Genomic DNA, 16,871 nt, shown 5'->3' on the forward strand with positions numbered 1-16,871 from the left:
GAGATCTTTTGCAGATTTATTTACAATTTCTTTCACTGGAGATGATCTCCCATCCCCAACTTCCTTTTCACCCTAGCGTTTCCCTCCTGCAACTCTTGAGTTATATGGATAGTGGAAGAGATATTTAGATTTAATGGAGCTATGTTTTTATTTTGTATTGCTTATAGAATAACAAGACCTAAGCTTTGAGGTTGCATTTGTACTAAACCCTAATGATTGCCTGAATGCAGACCTCTGGCTCCCAGTGAATTTTTGTATGTGTAAGAATGAGCGGAGTTAGTTCATCCATTTATTGAGAGTCTTTAGTTTAAATAGCTTTGAGACTGGAAAGAGTTAACTGTGTTTCAGGTGTGGCCCTTTGTGGTGTGGTGTTAGTCACACTGCTCTGTGGAATTAATGCAGGCTGCCCTCTGTCCCAGTCTTTAGAGTCTTTGGTATTATAAATCAGAGTACTTACTGGAAGATTATTTGTTAAAATATTCTTCTTTAGGAAGAGAAATACCTGGATTGATTCTTACAGGATGAGTAATTTGTTATGATTTGGAAAATGTATCTTGGAAGTAATCAATTTTTTGGGCTTGATAGATGTCTGCATTGTGCTCTGAGGTAACTAGTCATCAATATCCTATACTGAGAATACTAAATGATTTGAGACAGAAAAGTAATAGTTAAGCAGCTGAAAGTTGGGTGCTGATCAGGTTTAAGAAGCTGACTACCTATTGTGTTTTTTAAATCCTTATTATCTATAATGAACTGGGCATTGTGGTTGTAATGATGGTGAAACTGTCAGTGTTTGCCGTCAATACAACTGTGAAGCTGATAGCAACTTCTGGGGAATGCAGTTAAATGCAGAAATTCAGAAGTTGCTGTCAGTGATTCCCTGCTTCTATTCAGGGTGTGCTGTTGAAGTCACTGCAAATGGAAAAGTTAGAAATCACTGGCTTTGGCGTGAACTCCCACTTTTTATGCTATTAGTCTTGCTATAAAACCCTTGGAAAAAGCTTTGTTGAATGAAGTTAGTTAGATTTGTAATGGTGTACTAAGTAACCACTGACCACCTCCAGGCGCGTATCCATTGTCTCTCGAGATAAGGAGGCCCAAAAGAAACTAAGTAACTACTCCTGAACAACTTCTCTGGCCCTGAAAAATGAATTTTATGTTTGTGGAATGTCAAATTTCTCAATTGATAAATTCCATAGGTTTTTAATATATATATTTTTAAAAAGTTTTTGATATAGTCCCATGTGTATTTCGCTGTCTGTAAAATGATTAAAAAGTGAAGGACAATCAGTGCATTTCAGTTCCTGATTCGTTGTCTGAAAATACTTCCTTAGGAGTATTGACAGGCAGAGGGATCTGGGAGTACAGGTCCACAGGTCACTGAAAGTGGCAACGCAGGTGGATAAGGTAGTCAAGAAGGCATACGGCATGCTTGCCTTCATCGGTCGGGGCATAGAGTATAAAAATAGGCAAGTCATGCTGCAGCTGTACAGAACTTTAGTTAGGCCACACTTAGAATATTGCATGCAATTCTGGTCGCCACACTACCAGAAGGACGTGGAGGCTTTGGAGAGGGTACAGAAGAGGTTTACCAGGATGTTGCCTGGTCTGGAGGGCATTAGCTATGAGGAGAGGTTGGATAAACTCAGATTGTTTTCACTGGAACGACGGAGGTGGAGGGGCGACATGATAGAGGTTTACAAAGTTATGAGCGGCATGGACAGAGTGGATAGTCAGAAGCTTTTTCCTGGGGCGGAAGAGTCAGTTACTAGGGGACATAGGTTTAAGGTGAGAGGGGCAAAGTTTAGAGGGGATGTGCGAGGCAAGTTCTTTACACAGAGGGTGGTGAGTGCCTGGAACTTGCTGCCGGGGGAGGTGGTGGAAGCAGGTACGATAATGACGTTTAAGAGGCATCTTGACAAATACATGAATAGGATGGGAATAGAGGGATACGGTCCCCGGAAGTGCAGAAGGTTTTAGTTTAGGCAGGCATCAAGATCGGCGCAGGCCTGGAGGGCCGAATGGCCTGTTCCTGTGCTGTACTGTTCTTTGTTCTTTGTTCTGTGTGATTGGATGCTTGGCCTGCTTGATGGCATCACTTGCTGGATGCCGGAGATTCCCTATAATTGATGCCAAAATCAGATTAACCTTGTGAAAGGTGAAATCCATGCAACAAAAATTGCTAATCTTTGTGGGCTGCCTACTTCTTAGTCAGTGGCGAATGCTGTCACTTAGCTGCTGACTGTAAAAGCGTGGGCCATTATCAATAATGTCTGTGCTGTGCCACTACTTTATTTCTTCCTGTTTCTGTTTTAACCATGTTACTCGCTTTTCTGCTAGAAATATTTTGAGACTGTGATCTGGAGATTCCTCCTTGGACACAACCTGGAAGTTGCACCCAAAAATGTGCCCATTTTGCAGATGTTAAATTGCATCCAAATATCTTCCCAATCTTTAGATTACACTCAGACTTAAGGTGGACGTTCCTGTTCATAAATTAGTACAGTTGAGGCTGAAGGAGATGCTGAGCCCACACAAGTCGGTTAATTCCTTAAGTCTTAAAATTAAAAGTTTCAACTAATTTAATCCACATTCATGCACATCAAGCGCAGCATTTTTAAGAATGTATAATCATGGTAGCTTTTCAATTGTTAATGTGACTTATGCTTTGACATAAAAATACATTCAGAGGAACTGATAATACGGAGCAGGTCTCAGCGAGGATAATTGGGAAAAAAAAGTTTAAAAAAAAAAATTAGAATTCAAAGACCAGATGCAAATCTGGGCACAATGTTGAAACCCTGCCCTGAGCAAGCTCAATTGGAGAATACTCGCGTTTGATAGGCGGGGGCATGACCAGTTTTGTGGATGGTGATTCGTTTGGACAGATGTAAAAGATCGAGCAGACTTGGATGCATTGTAGTCACATGTGTAAGTCACTTGCGCCCAAAATTCCATTTTAAGCTGCATAATTGGTTTCCGCCCAGATTGCATGTGAAACTCTGGCACCGTGCATGACTTATGTTGCTCTTATTCTGTGTTGTCAACTGCTGTTCCTGCCTCAATTGTAGCATTTTGCATAGAACTGAAAGGAGCATTTTATAATTGTTGGAAGTATCTGAAAAACAGCAGAATAAATCCCAGAATTTAATTTTGTGAGCTTTACATGGGGAGCTTGTACATAAAATGTATAATTTGCACAGCTATGATCTTCATGCAGACTGGTGCATACTTTGTGTGCTTGGTTTAGAAGTCATTCAAAACAGACATGCAGTGTGACCTATGCATAAGATTTAACATGGGTTTTAAAGCCAGTTTCTAAAGTTAATTAAATTGACTATTATAGATATTGAAGCATGTATGGATAGTGGCAGCTCATTAAGCAAACTTCATGCATTATGAGAAAAACAATCGCATTAATCTTCTCTCCTGTTTCAGATTGTCTTTATTATATTTGCAAAGCTTTGGAGAAGGATTGTCGGTACAGCAAGGGCTTAGTTTTGAAAGAGAAGATTTTCGAAGAACAGCCTTGTTTGAGAAAGGATTCCTTCCGTATGTTCTTGAAATGGTAAGTTTTTAATCTGCTAATGTACAGCTCTAATATAATTTGATTGTGTAATTTTGTCTCTTTCTATTCTGGCTAGGAGTGGCAGAGAAGATTGCAGTCTGTACCATGGTAGATCTATTTTCAGCAGTGAGCTCAGGCTTTGATTATTCTTTTGAGAGCCATGGACTTGAATGTCTTGTGTCTGTAGATATGGTAAAGAACCTGAATTCTGTATTTGCTGAAAAATCATCAAAGTTTATAACTTCAAGTAGCAAGCATGTGCTTGAGGTGTACCACTCTAATTGTGCGTGAAAGGAGAAGTGGACAATAAATGGTGAGGATGGGGCAAAACAGAGACAGGGAACAAATGGCTGGAAATGAGAGTGCAGGAATGAGAATGGATGGCAAAGGGAGGGGGAGAATCAATGGGAAGGATGATAATAGAGTGAAAGGATAATGAGGGAAGAAAGGAAGGTCAAGGAAAATAGATGGTAGTGAAAGTGGGATAGATGATAGTGAGGGGTGTGGAGAGGGCTACAATGGATAGTGAGAAGAAGGGGGGAAATTGGGAGATGAGTGACAAAATGGATGCAGACAGGAGGATAGGGAGTTCCAGGATTTTGACCCAGTGACAAAGGAAGCATCCTATAGGTCCAAGTCAGGATGGTGTGTGTGACTTGAAGGGGAACTAGGAAGCGGTGATGTTCCCATTCGCCGGCTACTTTTGACCTTCTTGGTGGTAGATGTCATATGTTTGGGAGGTGCTGTTGAAGAAGTCTTGGCGAGTTGCTGCAGTGCATCTTGTAGATAGTACACACTGTAGCCACAATGCGCCGGTGATAGATGGGGTGCTAATCAAGCGGACAGCTTTGTCCTAGATGGTGTTGAACCTTTTGATTGTTATTAGAGTTGCATTCATCCAGGCAAGTGGAGCATATTGCATCACACTCCTGACTTGTGCCTTGTAGATGGTGGAAAGGCTTTAGGGAAGTAAGGCGGTGAATCACTTGCTGCAGCATACCCAGCCTCTGACTTGCTCTTGTAGCTGCAGTATTTATGTAGTTGGTTCAGTTACGCTTTTGGTCAATGATGAGCCCCAGGATGTTGATGGTGGGGTTTTCAGTGATGGTAATGGTGTTAAATGTCGAGGGGAGGTGGTTATACTTTGTGGTTGGAAATGATCATTGCCCTGCACTTGTGTGGTGCGAATGTTACTACACTGAAATGCTTTGTCTAGAATGACAACAGTGCGGAAGGAGGCTGTTCAGCTCATTGTGCCTGTGCCTGCTTTTTGAAACAGCTATTCAGTTAGGCCTCATCCCCTGCTCTTTCCCCATAGCCTTGCTAAATATTTCCCTTCAAGTATTTATCCAATTCCCTTTTCGAAAATGACAATTGAATCTGCGTCCACCACCCTTTCAGGCAGCGCATTCAAAATCACAACAACTCGCTGTGTAAAATTTATTTCCTCATCTCCCCACTGGTTCTTTTACCAATTACCTTAAATCTATGTTCTTCAGTTACTGACCCTTCTGCCAGTGAAACAGTTTCTCCTTGTTTGCTGTGCCAAAATCTTTCATAATTTCGAACACCTCTATCAAATCTCTCCTTAACCTTGTCTGTTCTAAGGATAGCAACCTCTAAGGTTTTGACTTCCTTCCTAAAGTGCGGTACCCAGAATTTGGCACAGTACTCCAGCTGGGACTTAATCAGTGTTTTATAAAGGTTTTGCATATCTTCCTTGCTTTTGTACTCTGCCAGTATTTATAAAATCTAGGATCCCATTTGCTTTTTTAACAGCCGCCTTAACTTGTCCTGGAACCTTTATAAACTTGTGTGCATACACCCCCAGGTCCCTCTCTTCCTGCACCCTCTTTAAAATTATACCTTTCCGCTTACATTGCCTTTTCTTGTTTTTCCTACCAAAATAATTCACTTCATATTTCTTAAATTTCATCTGTCCATTTCAGCAGTCTGCCTATGAATTCCTGAAGTCTATTACTATCCTTTACCTCACTGTTATAGTATTTGAGTTTCGTGTCATCTGCAAACTTTGAAATTATGCACTGTATACTCAAGTCAGTAATATATTTTGAAAAGAGCAGTGGTCCTAACACTAAATCCTGGGGGCACCACTGCATACTTCCCTCCATCTGAAAAACAACCATTCTCTGTTTTTGGTCCCTCAGCCAATTTCGCATCCATGCACCCACAGCCCCTTTAATCCCATGGGTTTTAATTTTGCAATGAGTCTATTATGTGGTACTTTGTCAAATGCCTTTTAAAAGTCTATTTACACATCAGCTGCATGATCCTCATCAATGCTCTTCATTACTTTGCAACGACCGGGTGAGGAAGGGGTCTCCAGCTCCCCTCTGGCCCTTTTTCCTGGTTTGGTCGTAACAGGGTTTAACTTTTTAAAACCGTGTTTTTAGCTTCACCTCAGTGAGTCCTTACTCAGTGCTGTCTAATTGTAATTGTAAAGGAACCAATCAGACAGGCTTTCTCAGGTTTAAACAGGAAAGGTGCAAGTTTATTAACCTGAACACTCTAACTCAGTTAAAGTTACTAAAAATCTGCAATGCAGCCACGCTAGCATGCATACGCGATGGACACAAAAATATACAGACGAGGAGAAAGAATTAAGGGAGGGAGGTTTGAAGTAGTAGATGGAATTCAGTTACTGTTTTTGGTTTGGATGTGAAGACCTTGATTGGAGTTAAGTCTTGCAGTTCTCGTTGGGGCCCAGTGCACACTTTCAAACCTCTTGTGCTGGTACCAGAAGGCTGCAGAGGTCTTCTGTCTTGAGGCATAAGTTGCTTCTGTGGGTCCCTAGAACTTTGCGTGAGACAGAGAGAGCACGGTACTTCTTGAAGTTCAATTCCAGTCTGCCAAATCTTTCTGTGAGACACAGTTCAATCAATTCCCAGGTTGGCCAGCAGGTTAGTCATGTGACCAGCTCTTTGTTTGAAACAGCATCGCCTGCGGGGATTATTTATTCATCAAAGCTTACTAGACACATTCTAGGGGGGGGGTGGTAGTGAAGTGCTGGCTCTTACACAGACAATGACTTTCAATGTCTTTTGATCATCATTATTGACAAAACCCATCTGGCTAATTGAATCAGGGAGCGCTCCCATTGTCTTTCTGTGCAACTGTCTTTCAGAATGCAAAAGTACAGCCATGTTCCAGCCATTCAGCTCTGTGGTCTTTTTAAACAAGTTATGTTCAATGGCCAGTAAAAGTTCAAATAGTGTTCCATATGACGGAATTAATATGTTTCCATTTGGCAGGTGTGATTTCCGTCATAACTTCATTTAAGAACTCAGTCAAGTTAATCAAGCACAATTTGGCTTTAACATCCGTGGTGACTTTCATTTATTCACACAGTCTTTCAGGTGCCAGTTAATTTTGTCCCGGATTATTGTGTCTAAAAGTTTCCCCACCGCTGATGTTAAACTGACCTGTAGTTGCTGGGTTTATCCCTCTCCCTTTTTAAACAGGGGTGTAACATCTGTAATCCTCTAGGCCTCGACAGCACCCCCATATCCAAGAAGGATTGGATGACTGTGGCCACAGCCTTTGCAGTTTCCACCCTTACTTTCCTCAGGAAACTAGAATGCATCCCATTCTGATGTAGGGTCTGATGAAGGGTCACTGACCTGAAATGTTAACTCTGCTCTCTCCACAGATGCTGCCAGACCTGCTGAGTATTTCCAGCATTTCTTGTTTTTATTTCAGATTTCCAGCATGTGCAGTATTTTGCTTTTATATTAGAATGCATCCCATCTGGATTGGGTGACTTTTTTTCTTTGAATGCTATCAACCTTTTAAGTGCCTTCTCTATCTATTTTTACCCTATCCAATATACTACTGATTCCTTTCCTGTGACATAGGCGAGATCATCTTTGGTATCTCAGGCATGTCCTATGCCCCACAAGATGATTTCATTTTTGGTTCTAATTGGCTTTGTCCTTTTAAGTACCGTTTTACTATTTGTAAAAGATTTTTGAGTTGCCTTTTATGTTACCTGCTTATCTACATACATTCATTTTACCACTCTTTCCCCTGTACTTTCTATATTTAGTTTGATTCCGTACTCAATTATGAACCAGATCTTTAACTTAAACCTTTTTCTGTTTCATTTTCATCTTTTGTTTTGCAGGGACCTTGAGCTTTGGATTTTATTCCTTTTCCCTTCTTGGGAAATGTCTAGTTTGTACCCAAAGTATCTCCTCTTTAAAGACTTCCCATTGGTTATTTACAATTTTACCTGCCCATGTTTAATTCCAATCCACCTGAACCAGGTCCCTTTTCAACTCAATGAAATTGACCCTCTTCCAGTTGAGTATTTTCACTTTTTTTTACTTGGGTCTTTTCCATACCTATTATAAACACAGTGATATTGTGATCACTGTTCCCCAAATGCTCTCCCACTGAAACACACTTCACTTGCCCCACTTCATTCTCCAACACCAGACCCAACATTGCTTCCTTTCTTCGGCTGCAAGCATGCTGATCAATCAAGTTCTCTTGCACGCATTTCAGGAATTCTTCCCTCTCTTTGCCTTTTACACCGTATTTTTCTGGTCTATATTAGGATAATTGAAGCTCCTCCTTTGTCACAACTTTGTAGTTTTTGTCTCTTTCTGTAATCTTCCTGCAAATTTGCTCCTCTATCTCCCCCTCACAATTTGTTGGCGTATAGTGTACACCCAGTAGTATAAAAGCTCCTCTGTTAATTCTAACAAAATAGTTTCTGCCTTTGACCCCTATAAGCCTCTTAATACCCAGGCTTGTAGTTTGTTTTCACCCAAGAATTATAAGAGAATAAAATAATGACTCATCCAAAGGTTCATGTTTAATGACATGATTTGAACACATGATTGTAGATTTTAACTCCAACACAATTCCTTTACTGCTCTTTCCCTAGCAATAGAATGCTCCAACAATATCTAGTGATACAATGCTCAAATATGTTATAAGTAACTGGTTAAACAATCACCCTGAGCTGAAGTGGCTAGCTTCTGTTGACTGTAGATCTCCTAATGACCGGTCAGGTTCCCTCCTTCACGATTTCAGTACCAAAATTTAAGAGTCACCGTTTTTTATACAGTTAAAGTCCTTCCCAGTAATTTTCCATTTCGCCCGAATCTACAAGTAGACGTTCCTTTGATCGCTGACTCAAGCGACTGAGTTGATGATCTTCCAGATACGAAACTCCAAACTTTTTATCAGAAGCTGTTCTTGATTTCAGTAACAGAGCCTCCAAGGCCAACTACACGGCCTCACTGCCTTCTGATATTGCTGTCTGAAAATGTCTCAGTTCAGTAACTTCTTAAAGGAGAAACAACCAGCACTGCTCCCAGCTTTGCATTTTCCTCAAAGCATGCTGGTTAAAAGTATGGCTAAAAATAGTCAATTTGCCTCTTTTCCTCATAGTCCTCAACTTCATCAATCCTTTCTGGTGTGTAACTGTATCTTTGGTCTAAACTGCTGCACTTCCACCTCCTAATTTCCTAATTTTTCTTGAGTACCTTGCACCCAGGAATAAAGTTCCCAACCCTCCACTTGCTTGAGCCAGGTGTCTGTTAGTGCCACAATATCATAGTCCTCTATGGTAACTTGTACCTGCAGCTTATCAACCTTATTTGCTAAGCTCTGGACATTTATGCACATGCACTATAAACCAATTTTATTCTGCCTCGCATTTCACCCCTGTCTGATCCCTTCTATTTCTGAAATACTCTTTATTCTAATGCAATTTCTCTCTTCCAGTCCTCCTGAACACCTTGGTATAAGCACTTTGAGTCACTTTACATCCATCTCCAGTGTGTTTCAAACTCTCACCGCCATTTGAGAGAAAGGGATGCACCAGATGCCCCTTCCTCAGCCAAATTAGTTTAAACCCTTCCCCAGCAGCAACAGCTTAGATTGAAAGACGGCTTTGGCCTGCCACATTGTGATCACATTACTAATATTTTAGAGTGAGTCTACCAATTTGTATAGGGTTAGATATAGTGTCAGTGAAGACGGCATCATTCTAAATCTGTTCTCTTTGCAGATTTGTATTCACACGTTCCTGTTTTATCTTCTTTTGAATTCTATAAACTGCCTTTGATGGACCTTCTAGTTAGGCTTCAGTCATGTAGATCTATATTGTGATGTCAGTGCCTCTTAAATTGCCTTTACAGAGATGACTATTGACTGTGCCTGGCAAAGGTGGAACCACTAACATAATGATGGTAGGGGCACAGAGGGTCTATCGCAGCTCATCCTTGGTCAGTTGTGCAAATTATTGCTCTTGATTATAGATTTGAACAAAACTATTTGATTTAGTTGTTCCATTGCAATCCCTCACTTGTTTTTCTCTTACTTTTCACTTTCCCTTTTCTTTTCTCTCTATCCTCTTTATCTCTGCAATGATTTTCATATCTATGTAATTCCTACAACATTGGAGCTATTATATGAGGATACTGCGGGCAGTATCATAGAGAAGATGTGGGACGGTCATGAGCAACCTTGGACTAGGACTTTAATTTGAGCTGGGAACTCGACTGCTTAAATTTAAAAAAAATCCAACTGGCTATGTTAAATAAAAGCAAAATACTGTGGATGCTGGAAATCTGAAATAAAAAAAAAACAAATTGCTGGAAGCAGGTCTGACAGCATCTTGGAGAGAGAGAAACAGAGTTAACATTTCAGGTCTGTGACCTTTCATCTGACTTGGTTTATGTTAAATGTTGCTCAGCACTTTACTGACCACTCTTATGGTTGTGGCACTGGCGCCTGGCATTGCTTTTATTTTGGCCTTCACTTTGGGATATGTAGCTGCAGTAATCTTCAATGGGTTAGAAAACAGAGTTGAATATTCTATGCAGTTCTAGTCAGCTGATTGTTGGAAGGATATTAATGTGCTTGGCTGAGAATAACTAAGATAATTTGGGGTATCAATCATTTAAGTAGTGAAGATGGGGCTGCGGAAGTTGGGCTTGTCCTCTTTGGGAAAGCGATGAGTAAGAATTAGAATATTTATGTACAAATTAGGCGTTGAAATTTACAAAAAAGCAATAACTGCACATATTACATATCCATTCTCCAGAGCACTACACAATCATTTACATTACAGCATAAATATTCTTTTAAAACATCAACTTGTTGAAACTGCTTTCAGATCAGCAGGTTTTCAAAGTTTCTTAGAAGCATCATTCTGTTCAAAACTTGAGGAGGACTGTTTCTCAAAAGCTGTCATTTACTTCTCAAGTGCTCTAACAGTAGAAATCTAAAGTTAGAACCCATTTTTTGCTTTGATGATGAACTTCCGCCAAGCTTTGACAATATCATTAGCCATGTATGCAGTGGAGCTTTGTTTATTTTCCTAAACATTAATGTGTATTGAAAAATAATTGTGGTTTATGAGTCCAAATATAAAGTGTCCCACTCTCTCAAATATCTTTCCTTCTCAAAATTACACAATGGTGCTATTTGTATTTGAGTTAACAAACTTTGTGGTGGTAATGGCTCAAAGAGGCCCATCTAAAAGATAGCATGTGTTCTGCCATGTAAAGGAACAGACTAAATTGATGCATGCAAATTGTTCAATGTAGTAAAGAGTTTTGAATATCAGAGAACAGAGGTTAAAAAAGAGGAAATCTGGAGTAAGAAAGGTTTATCTATCCCCCAAAGGGCAATTAAGTGGTAGAGTTACAAATAAAGATAATTGGAGCAAACAAGTTGTGTTGGTGTTTGCGGAAACCAGTTTGTACATGCAAGGCTCCATAAACCGCAAGAGGGTGAATGACCTGTTAATCTGGTGATTATGGTTGAAGGAGGAATGTTGTCGAGGACATTGATTAATTTTCATAATGCATTGGCTCATTGGAATGTTTTAATGCCTCATCCAAAGAACAGTACTTCTGACAATGCAGCACTCCCTTTGTACTGCACTTAATGTGTTCCAGTCCCGATGCATAAATGAATAGGTTTGGATAGATTTCTAGAAAAAGATTGAACTGAGAATGAGGGTAAATTCTGCAGTTGGATTGAAAATTACAGGTGTAATGCATACGATTTCCTGATATGCACTCCCAGGAGGCGAGGCTCCATGATAAAGTGAGTAAGCTTCGTTGAATTGGGGTCAGGTGGCCTTTTTCTCTTCCTCACTGTTCTTACAACAAAATGTAACAGAGCAGGATTAAAAATCATCTTGTGCTGTTATAGCTATTATCTTCCACTCTTAAGTTTGCTTTGGTCTATTTATCTTTTTCTGTTTAGCGACATGTCCATTCACGCATTGGATGTGGATCCAGCAGAGGCTAAAGCTGTTATTGAGGAAGCTCTGGAGCTGCGTAGGAAGAAACAGGCATTGGCAATACAAGAGGAGGAACCAGACCTTCAGTTAACACAACCAATCTCTCATTTCACGTATGTAATGGTCAGCAGTCTGTTTGTGAAATGTATATTTGGTCTCCTGGGGGCCTACCATACTGTATCAGATTGATGGATGTGAATGGGGGAAAGAATGTTTATATACATGTTCCTTGACCACCAAAGAAGTAAATAGTCTGCTATTCTGCAATCGTGAAGCTAGATAAAATGAGAACAAATCTTGCCACAGCTTTTGTAATGACTTGAACTGATTCGATACTTTTCTGACACCCTTTATTAACATTAACCCAGATTTCTGTAATTGAGGTGCCTGTGCCATAACTGTGTAGTATTTTGTAAATGAACTGGATAGAATTCATTAAGAGTTTTAGGAAGGTAAGCAGTTTTTTTTTATTGAGCTTCCTCTTAATCCAATTCTGCATTTATTCTAGGAAAACAAAAACTCAGCCATAAAGACCCATCCTTGGCTCACTCAGAAAGTTAAGGATAATAGATTATAAGAAAAGGCTTACAATGTTGCAGAAAAGAGTAGCAAGCCTGAGGATTGGGAGTGTTTAACAGACCAGTAAACGGACACCAAAAACTTGATAAAAAAGGAAAAAATAGAATATGAGAGTAAACTAGCCAGTAACGCAAAAACAGCTTGTAAGAGCTTTTATAGGTATATCAAAAGGAAGTAAACTTTGGTTCCTTGGATGAAGAGACAGGAGAAATTATCATGGGGAATGAGGAAATGGCAGAGGAATTGAACAAATGTTTTGTATCTGTCTTCACAGTAGAAGACACAAGTTCCATACCAGAAATAGACAATAACCTAGGGGCTAAAAAGAGTGGGGAAATTAAAGAAATTCATATAAGCAGAGAAAAAGTATTGGAGAAACGTAAGGGACTAAAATCTGACAAATCTCCAGGACCTGATGGCCTACATCCTCGGCTTCTGAAAGAGATAGATGCAGATATAGTGGATGCGCTAGTTATGATTTTCCAAAATTCCTGAGATTCGGGAACAGTCCCATCAGATTGGAAGTTGTCAAATGTCTCACTGCTTTTCAAGAAAGGAGGGAGAGACAAAACAGGGAACTACAGGCCAGTTAGCCTAACATCAGGCATTGGGAAATTGTTGGAATCTATTATTAAGGAAGTCTTAATGCACTTCGATGAGCACAGTATGATTAGAACAAGTCAACATGGTTTTACTAAAGGGAAATCCTGTTTGCCAAATTTATTAGTGTTTTTTGAGGATGTAACTAGTAATGTAGATAAAAGGGAACCAGTAGATGTGGTATACCTGGATTTCTAAAAAGGCATTTGATAAAGTGCCGCACGAAAGGTTAATTGAACGATAAGGGCTCATGGAGTTGGGGATAATATATTAGCATGGATAGATGATTGGTGAACAGATGGAAAGCAATGCGTGGGCACAAACAAGGCATTTTCAAGTTGACAGGCAGTATATAGTGGAGTGCCGCAAGGATCAGTGCTGGGGCCTCAGCTATTTACAAACTATATTAATGACTTAGATGAAGCGACAGAAAGTAATGTATCTAAGTTTGCTGATGATGGAAAGGTAAGCTGTGGGGAGGACACAGGCTGCAAAGAGATATAGGCTGGTTAAGTGAGTGGGAAACAAGATGGCAAATGGAGTATAATATAGGGAAGTGTGAGGTTATGCACTTTGGTCATAAGAATAGAAAAGCAGAATACGTTTTAAAAGGTGTGAAACTTTTAAGTGTCGATGTTCAGAGACTTGTGTGTACTTGTATAAGGGTTGCAGAAAGCTAACATGCAGGTACAGCAAGCAATTGGGAAGGCAAATGACGTTGGCCTTTATTGCAAGGGGATTGAAGTACAGGATAAGGAAGTATTGCTGCAGTTGTACAGGATTTTGGTGAGACCACATCTAGAGTACTGTGTGCAATTTCGGTCTCCACATTTAAGAAAGGATATCCTTGTATTGGAGGCAGTGCAGTGAAGGTTCACTAGATTGGTCCCTGGGATGAGAGGGTTGTCCTATGATGAGACACTAAGTAAATTGGGCCTGTATTCTTTGGAGTTTAGAAGAATGAGAGGTGATTTCATTGTAATGTACAAGATTCTGAAGGGGCTGGATAGGGTAGACACTGAGATTATTTCCGCTGGTCGGGGAATCTCAAACACAGGGCCATCGTCTCAGGATACGGGCCGATCATTTAGGACTGGGATGAGGAGAAATTACTTCACTCGAAGGGTTGTGAATCTTTGGAATTCTCTACCCCAGAGGGTTGTGGATGCTCCATTATTGAATATATTTAAGGCTGGTATAGAGAGATTTTTGGTGTCTCAGGGAATCAAGGGATATGGCGAGCATGCGGGAAAATGGAGTTGAATCCGAAGATCAGCCATGATCGTTTTGAATGGCAGAGTCGGCTCGATGAGCCCTGTGGTCTACTCGTGCTCCTATTTCTTGTGTTCTTGTAAAAAGACTCCCACGAAATGCCATTTTAATGTCGCAAGCTTTGGGTGATGCTGCATGTGGCATTCCACTGTGTTGCACATGGTTATAGGTCGGGGATCAGACTCTGCTGATAGCATTGTCTTCAGAGCTGCTCTTAGGATATTCTTCAACCTTCTGGCAAAAATTGTAGGTTTGCCATTAGTATAGTCCCTGATTATTGCTGCGACACAGTCCTTGATAAAGTTTCTGGTATGTTTCTAAACTTGTTGAAAATTCACCAGCCATTGCCTCTACCCGTTGCTTCATTCAGCATCCATGCCTGGGTTTATTCTGGGAAACTATGTTCTACATGCTCTCCTGATGACATTTTGATGATAGTTCAGTCAATGCCACACATAACATCTGTCCTGCATATCCTGTATAAGCTGTGGTCTGGAACTTGAGTGTCGTTAGTTTTCCTCAAGTTAGCAATCACATTCCTTGCTGCAAGAACCATGATCATCCTGTGACTTCCTGCAGAAGCTGTAGATTAGAATAGTGAGTGTTGTCTCTTTTTGCCACTAGTCTCTCAGTTCCTGTTCATTAAAAGTTTTCAGTGTTCTTTTAGATTCAGGGATGCCCCATCTCTTCTGATTTCCAAAAAAAGGAAGTTGAGTTTCACACGACCACTGATATAAGGGACTTTTGCCAAAATGGACCAAAGTCAGCAGGCTCACTGCATCTGCTGAACTCTTATTCATCGCACATTGTAAGATGGTTGATCACTAACGCCTGTCCATTATGTAAGGAATATATTATCTAAATTCCAGTATTTAACCTGCAAACACTAAAGGGTATTGGAGCAGTCTCTTCCCCATTTCTTAATGTTTACACATAGATGTGAATGTTAGATTTAGGACCCGTTTGTCTAAGGTCCAGAAGATGCTTGAATTATTTTGACTTTGGACCCTCTCATACTTTGATGGATTCTCCCGTCGCTTTGACAGATGAGTGTTCATCAAGGAGATGGGTTGTTCATCGTCTAGGTTGGTGTCATCTCGTGAAGTAAAACCAAATCTTGAGTTGCAGATCCAATTGCAGATATTACATATCGCTGTTGGAGGGGTGGATGAAGGCACTGGCTTTATGGCGTTATTGCTTGTTCTGTAGGGACCTGACTCTCTCCTCCTCAAATGTTGAGATCGCTTGATGACCAAGACTACTCCATTTAGATCTGGACATGGTTGTTTTCCCCCCATGTAATGGGGTCCAACTTACAGGCTCTGAGATTGCCTTTCAGAATGTCTTTGTATCTAAGTTTGGGACATTCTGTGTTGTGGATTCTCATGCACAGCTGGCTATAGAATGCTGCTTTTGGTATGTGGGAATCCTCCATGTGAACCACATGGCCAACCCAGCGAAACTGAGCTCTGATGAGCATACTCTTGGTGTTAGGGATTTCGACCTGCCACTTGATGGTGCAAATAGATCTTAAACAGTGAAGGTGGAATGCATCCAGTTGCTTTGTGATGCTGGTAGGTTGTCCAACAGCCATAGCGAAATGATGTGAGAACCACTTGATCTTTGTTTTGACTCCATGCTCTCTCCAAAGCCTGTGTGAGCCTGCTGAATGCTGTGCTTTTGCCAGGTAATGAGCGATTTCATCATCCAACATGCTGCCAAGATAGCAAAACTTCTGAACTGAGTTAAAGGGTTTATTATTGATTGTGACTGTGGGGTCTTGGAGTTTGTGTCCAGGGGCAGGTTGGTACACGATCTCTGTCGTTTTCAGACTTCGTGTAGGCCAAAGTGTTCTGAGGCTTGGACAAAGTGGTCAACAAGCAGCTGGCTGTCCTCCGGAGTATGTGTTATGAGAGCACAGTTGTCGGCAAACAAGAGTTCACTTCGTAGCTGTTCTTTGATCTTTTTGCAAGCCTGGAGTCTTTGTGGATTGAAGAGGTTGACGTCTATCTGAACTGAATGCATATTCCTATGTCGAAATCTTTGGATGTATATAAGAACATGGCTGAAAAGTAGATGGCAAACAGAACTGAAGCCCCTCGCTATGCAGTTCAAATTAATCATGCACAAGCCAACCTAAGTACAACACTGATTGCAATCTGCCTCCTTACCAGCCATTACAGACAAAAAAGATGCATCAACTGAAACTACTTTATTTAACAATCTCCATGATGAAGCTCTAAACATTGCAAGGTTAAGCATTGAGAATTGCAGTAAGTATTTTATATAACCATGTCCTCTTAGTAGGCTGGTTGCTGTAACATTGGGTGATTCTGCTTTTCTCTGGGATGCCATTGGCAGCTCAATGGCTGCTGATCCTCTTTTGGTTGTCTTCTCTTCCTATAACTGACTTTGAACATTATTTCTCTGTATTATTACTTTTGGTGATTCAGAGGCTTAAAATTTTAATCTTGACAACAGCCATGATACACTTGACAAATTAGAACTTTATTCCATTAAATTCTGAACATTCCTTAATCTTCTACTCTTAAGCATCGCTTA

The 16,871-nt window shown here is 40.5% G+C and overlaps 1 protein-coding gene across 4 annotated transcripts in view; it reads left to right on the plus strand.

Annotated features, from left to right (window-relative positions):
* The window catches only part of cabin1 (calcineurin binding protein 1), a 678,888-nt gene that overhangs the window by 18,462 nt on the left and 643,555 nt on the right, over positions 1–16,871 (plus strand). For all 4 annotated transcript variants that reach the window (XM_068055415.1, XM_068055418.1, XM_068055416.1 and 1 more), the window contains 2 exons: positions 3,439–3,568; positions 11,822–11,971. In XM_068055415.1, coding sequence (XP_067911516.1) covers positions 3,439–3,568; positions 11,822–11,971 — 280 coding nt within the window. The remainder of the gene's footprint in view (positions 1–3,438; positions 3,569–11,821; positions 11,972–16,871) is intronic.

Source organism: Heterodontus francisci, chromosome 23 (genome assembly GCF_036365525.1).
Source record: "Heterodontus francisci isolate sHetFra1 chromosome 23, sHetFra1.hap1, whole genome shotgun sequence".
NCBI lineage: Eukaryota > Metazoa > Chordata > Chondrichthyes > Heterodontiformes > Heterodontidae > Heterodontus > Heterodontus francisci.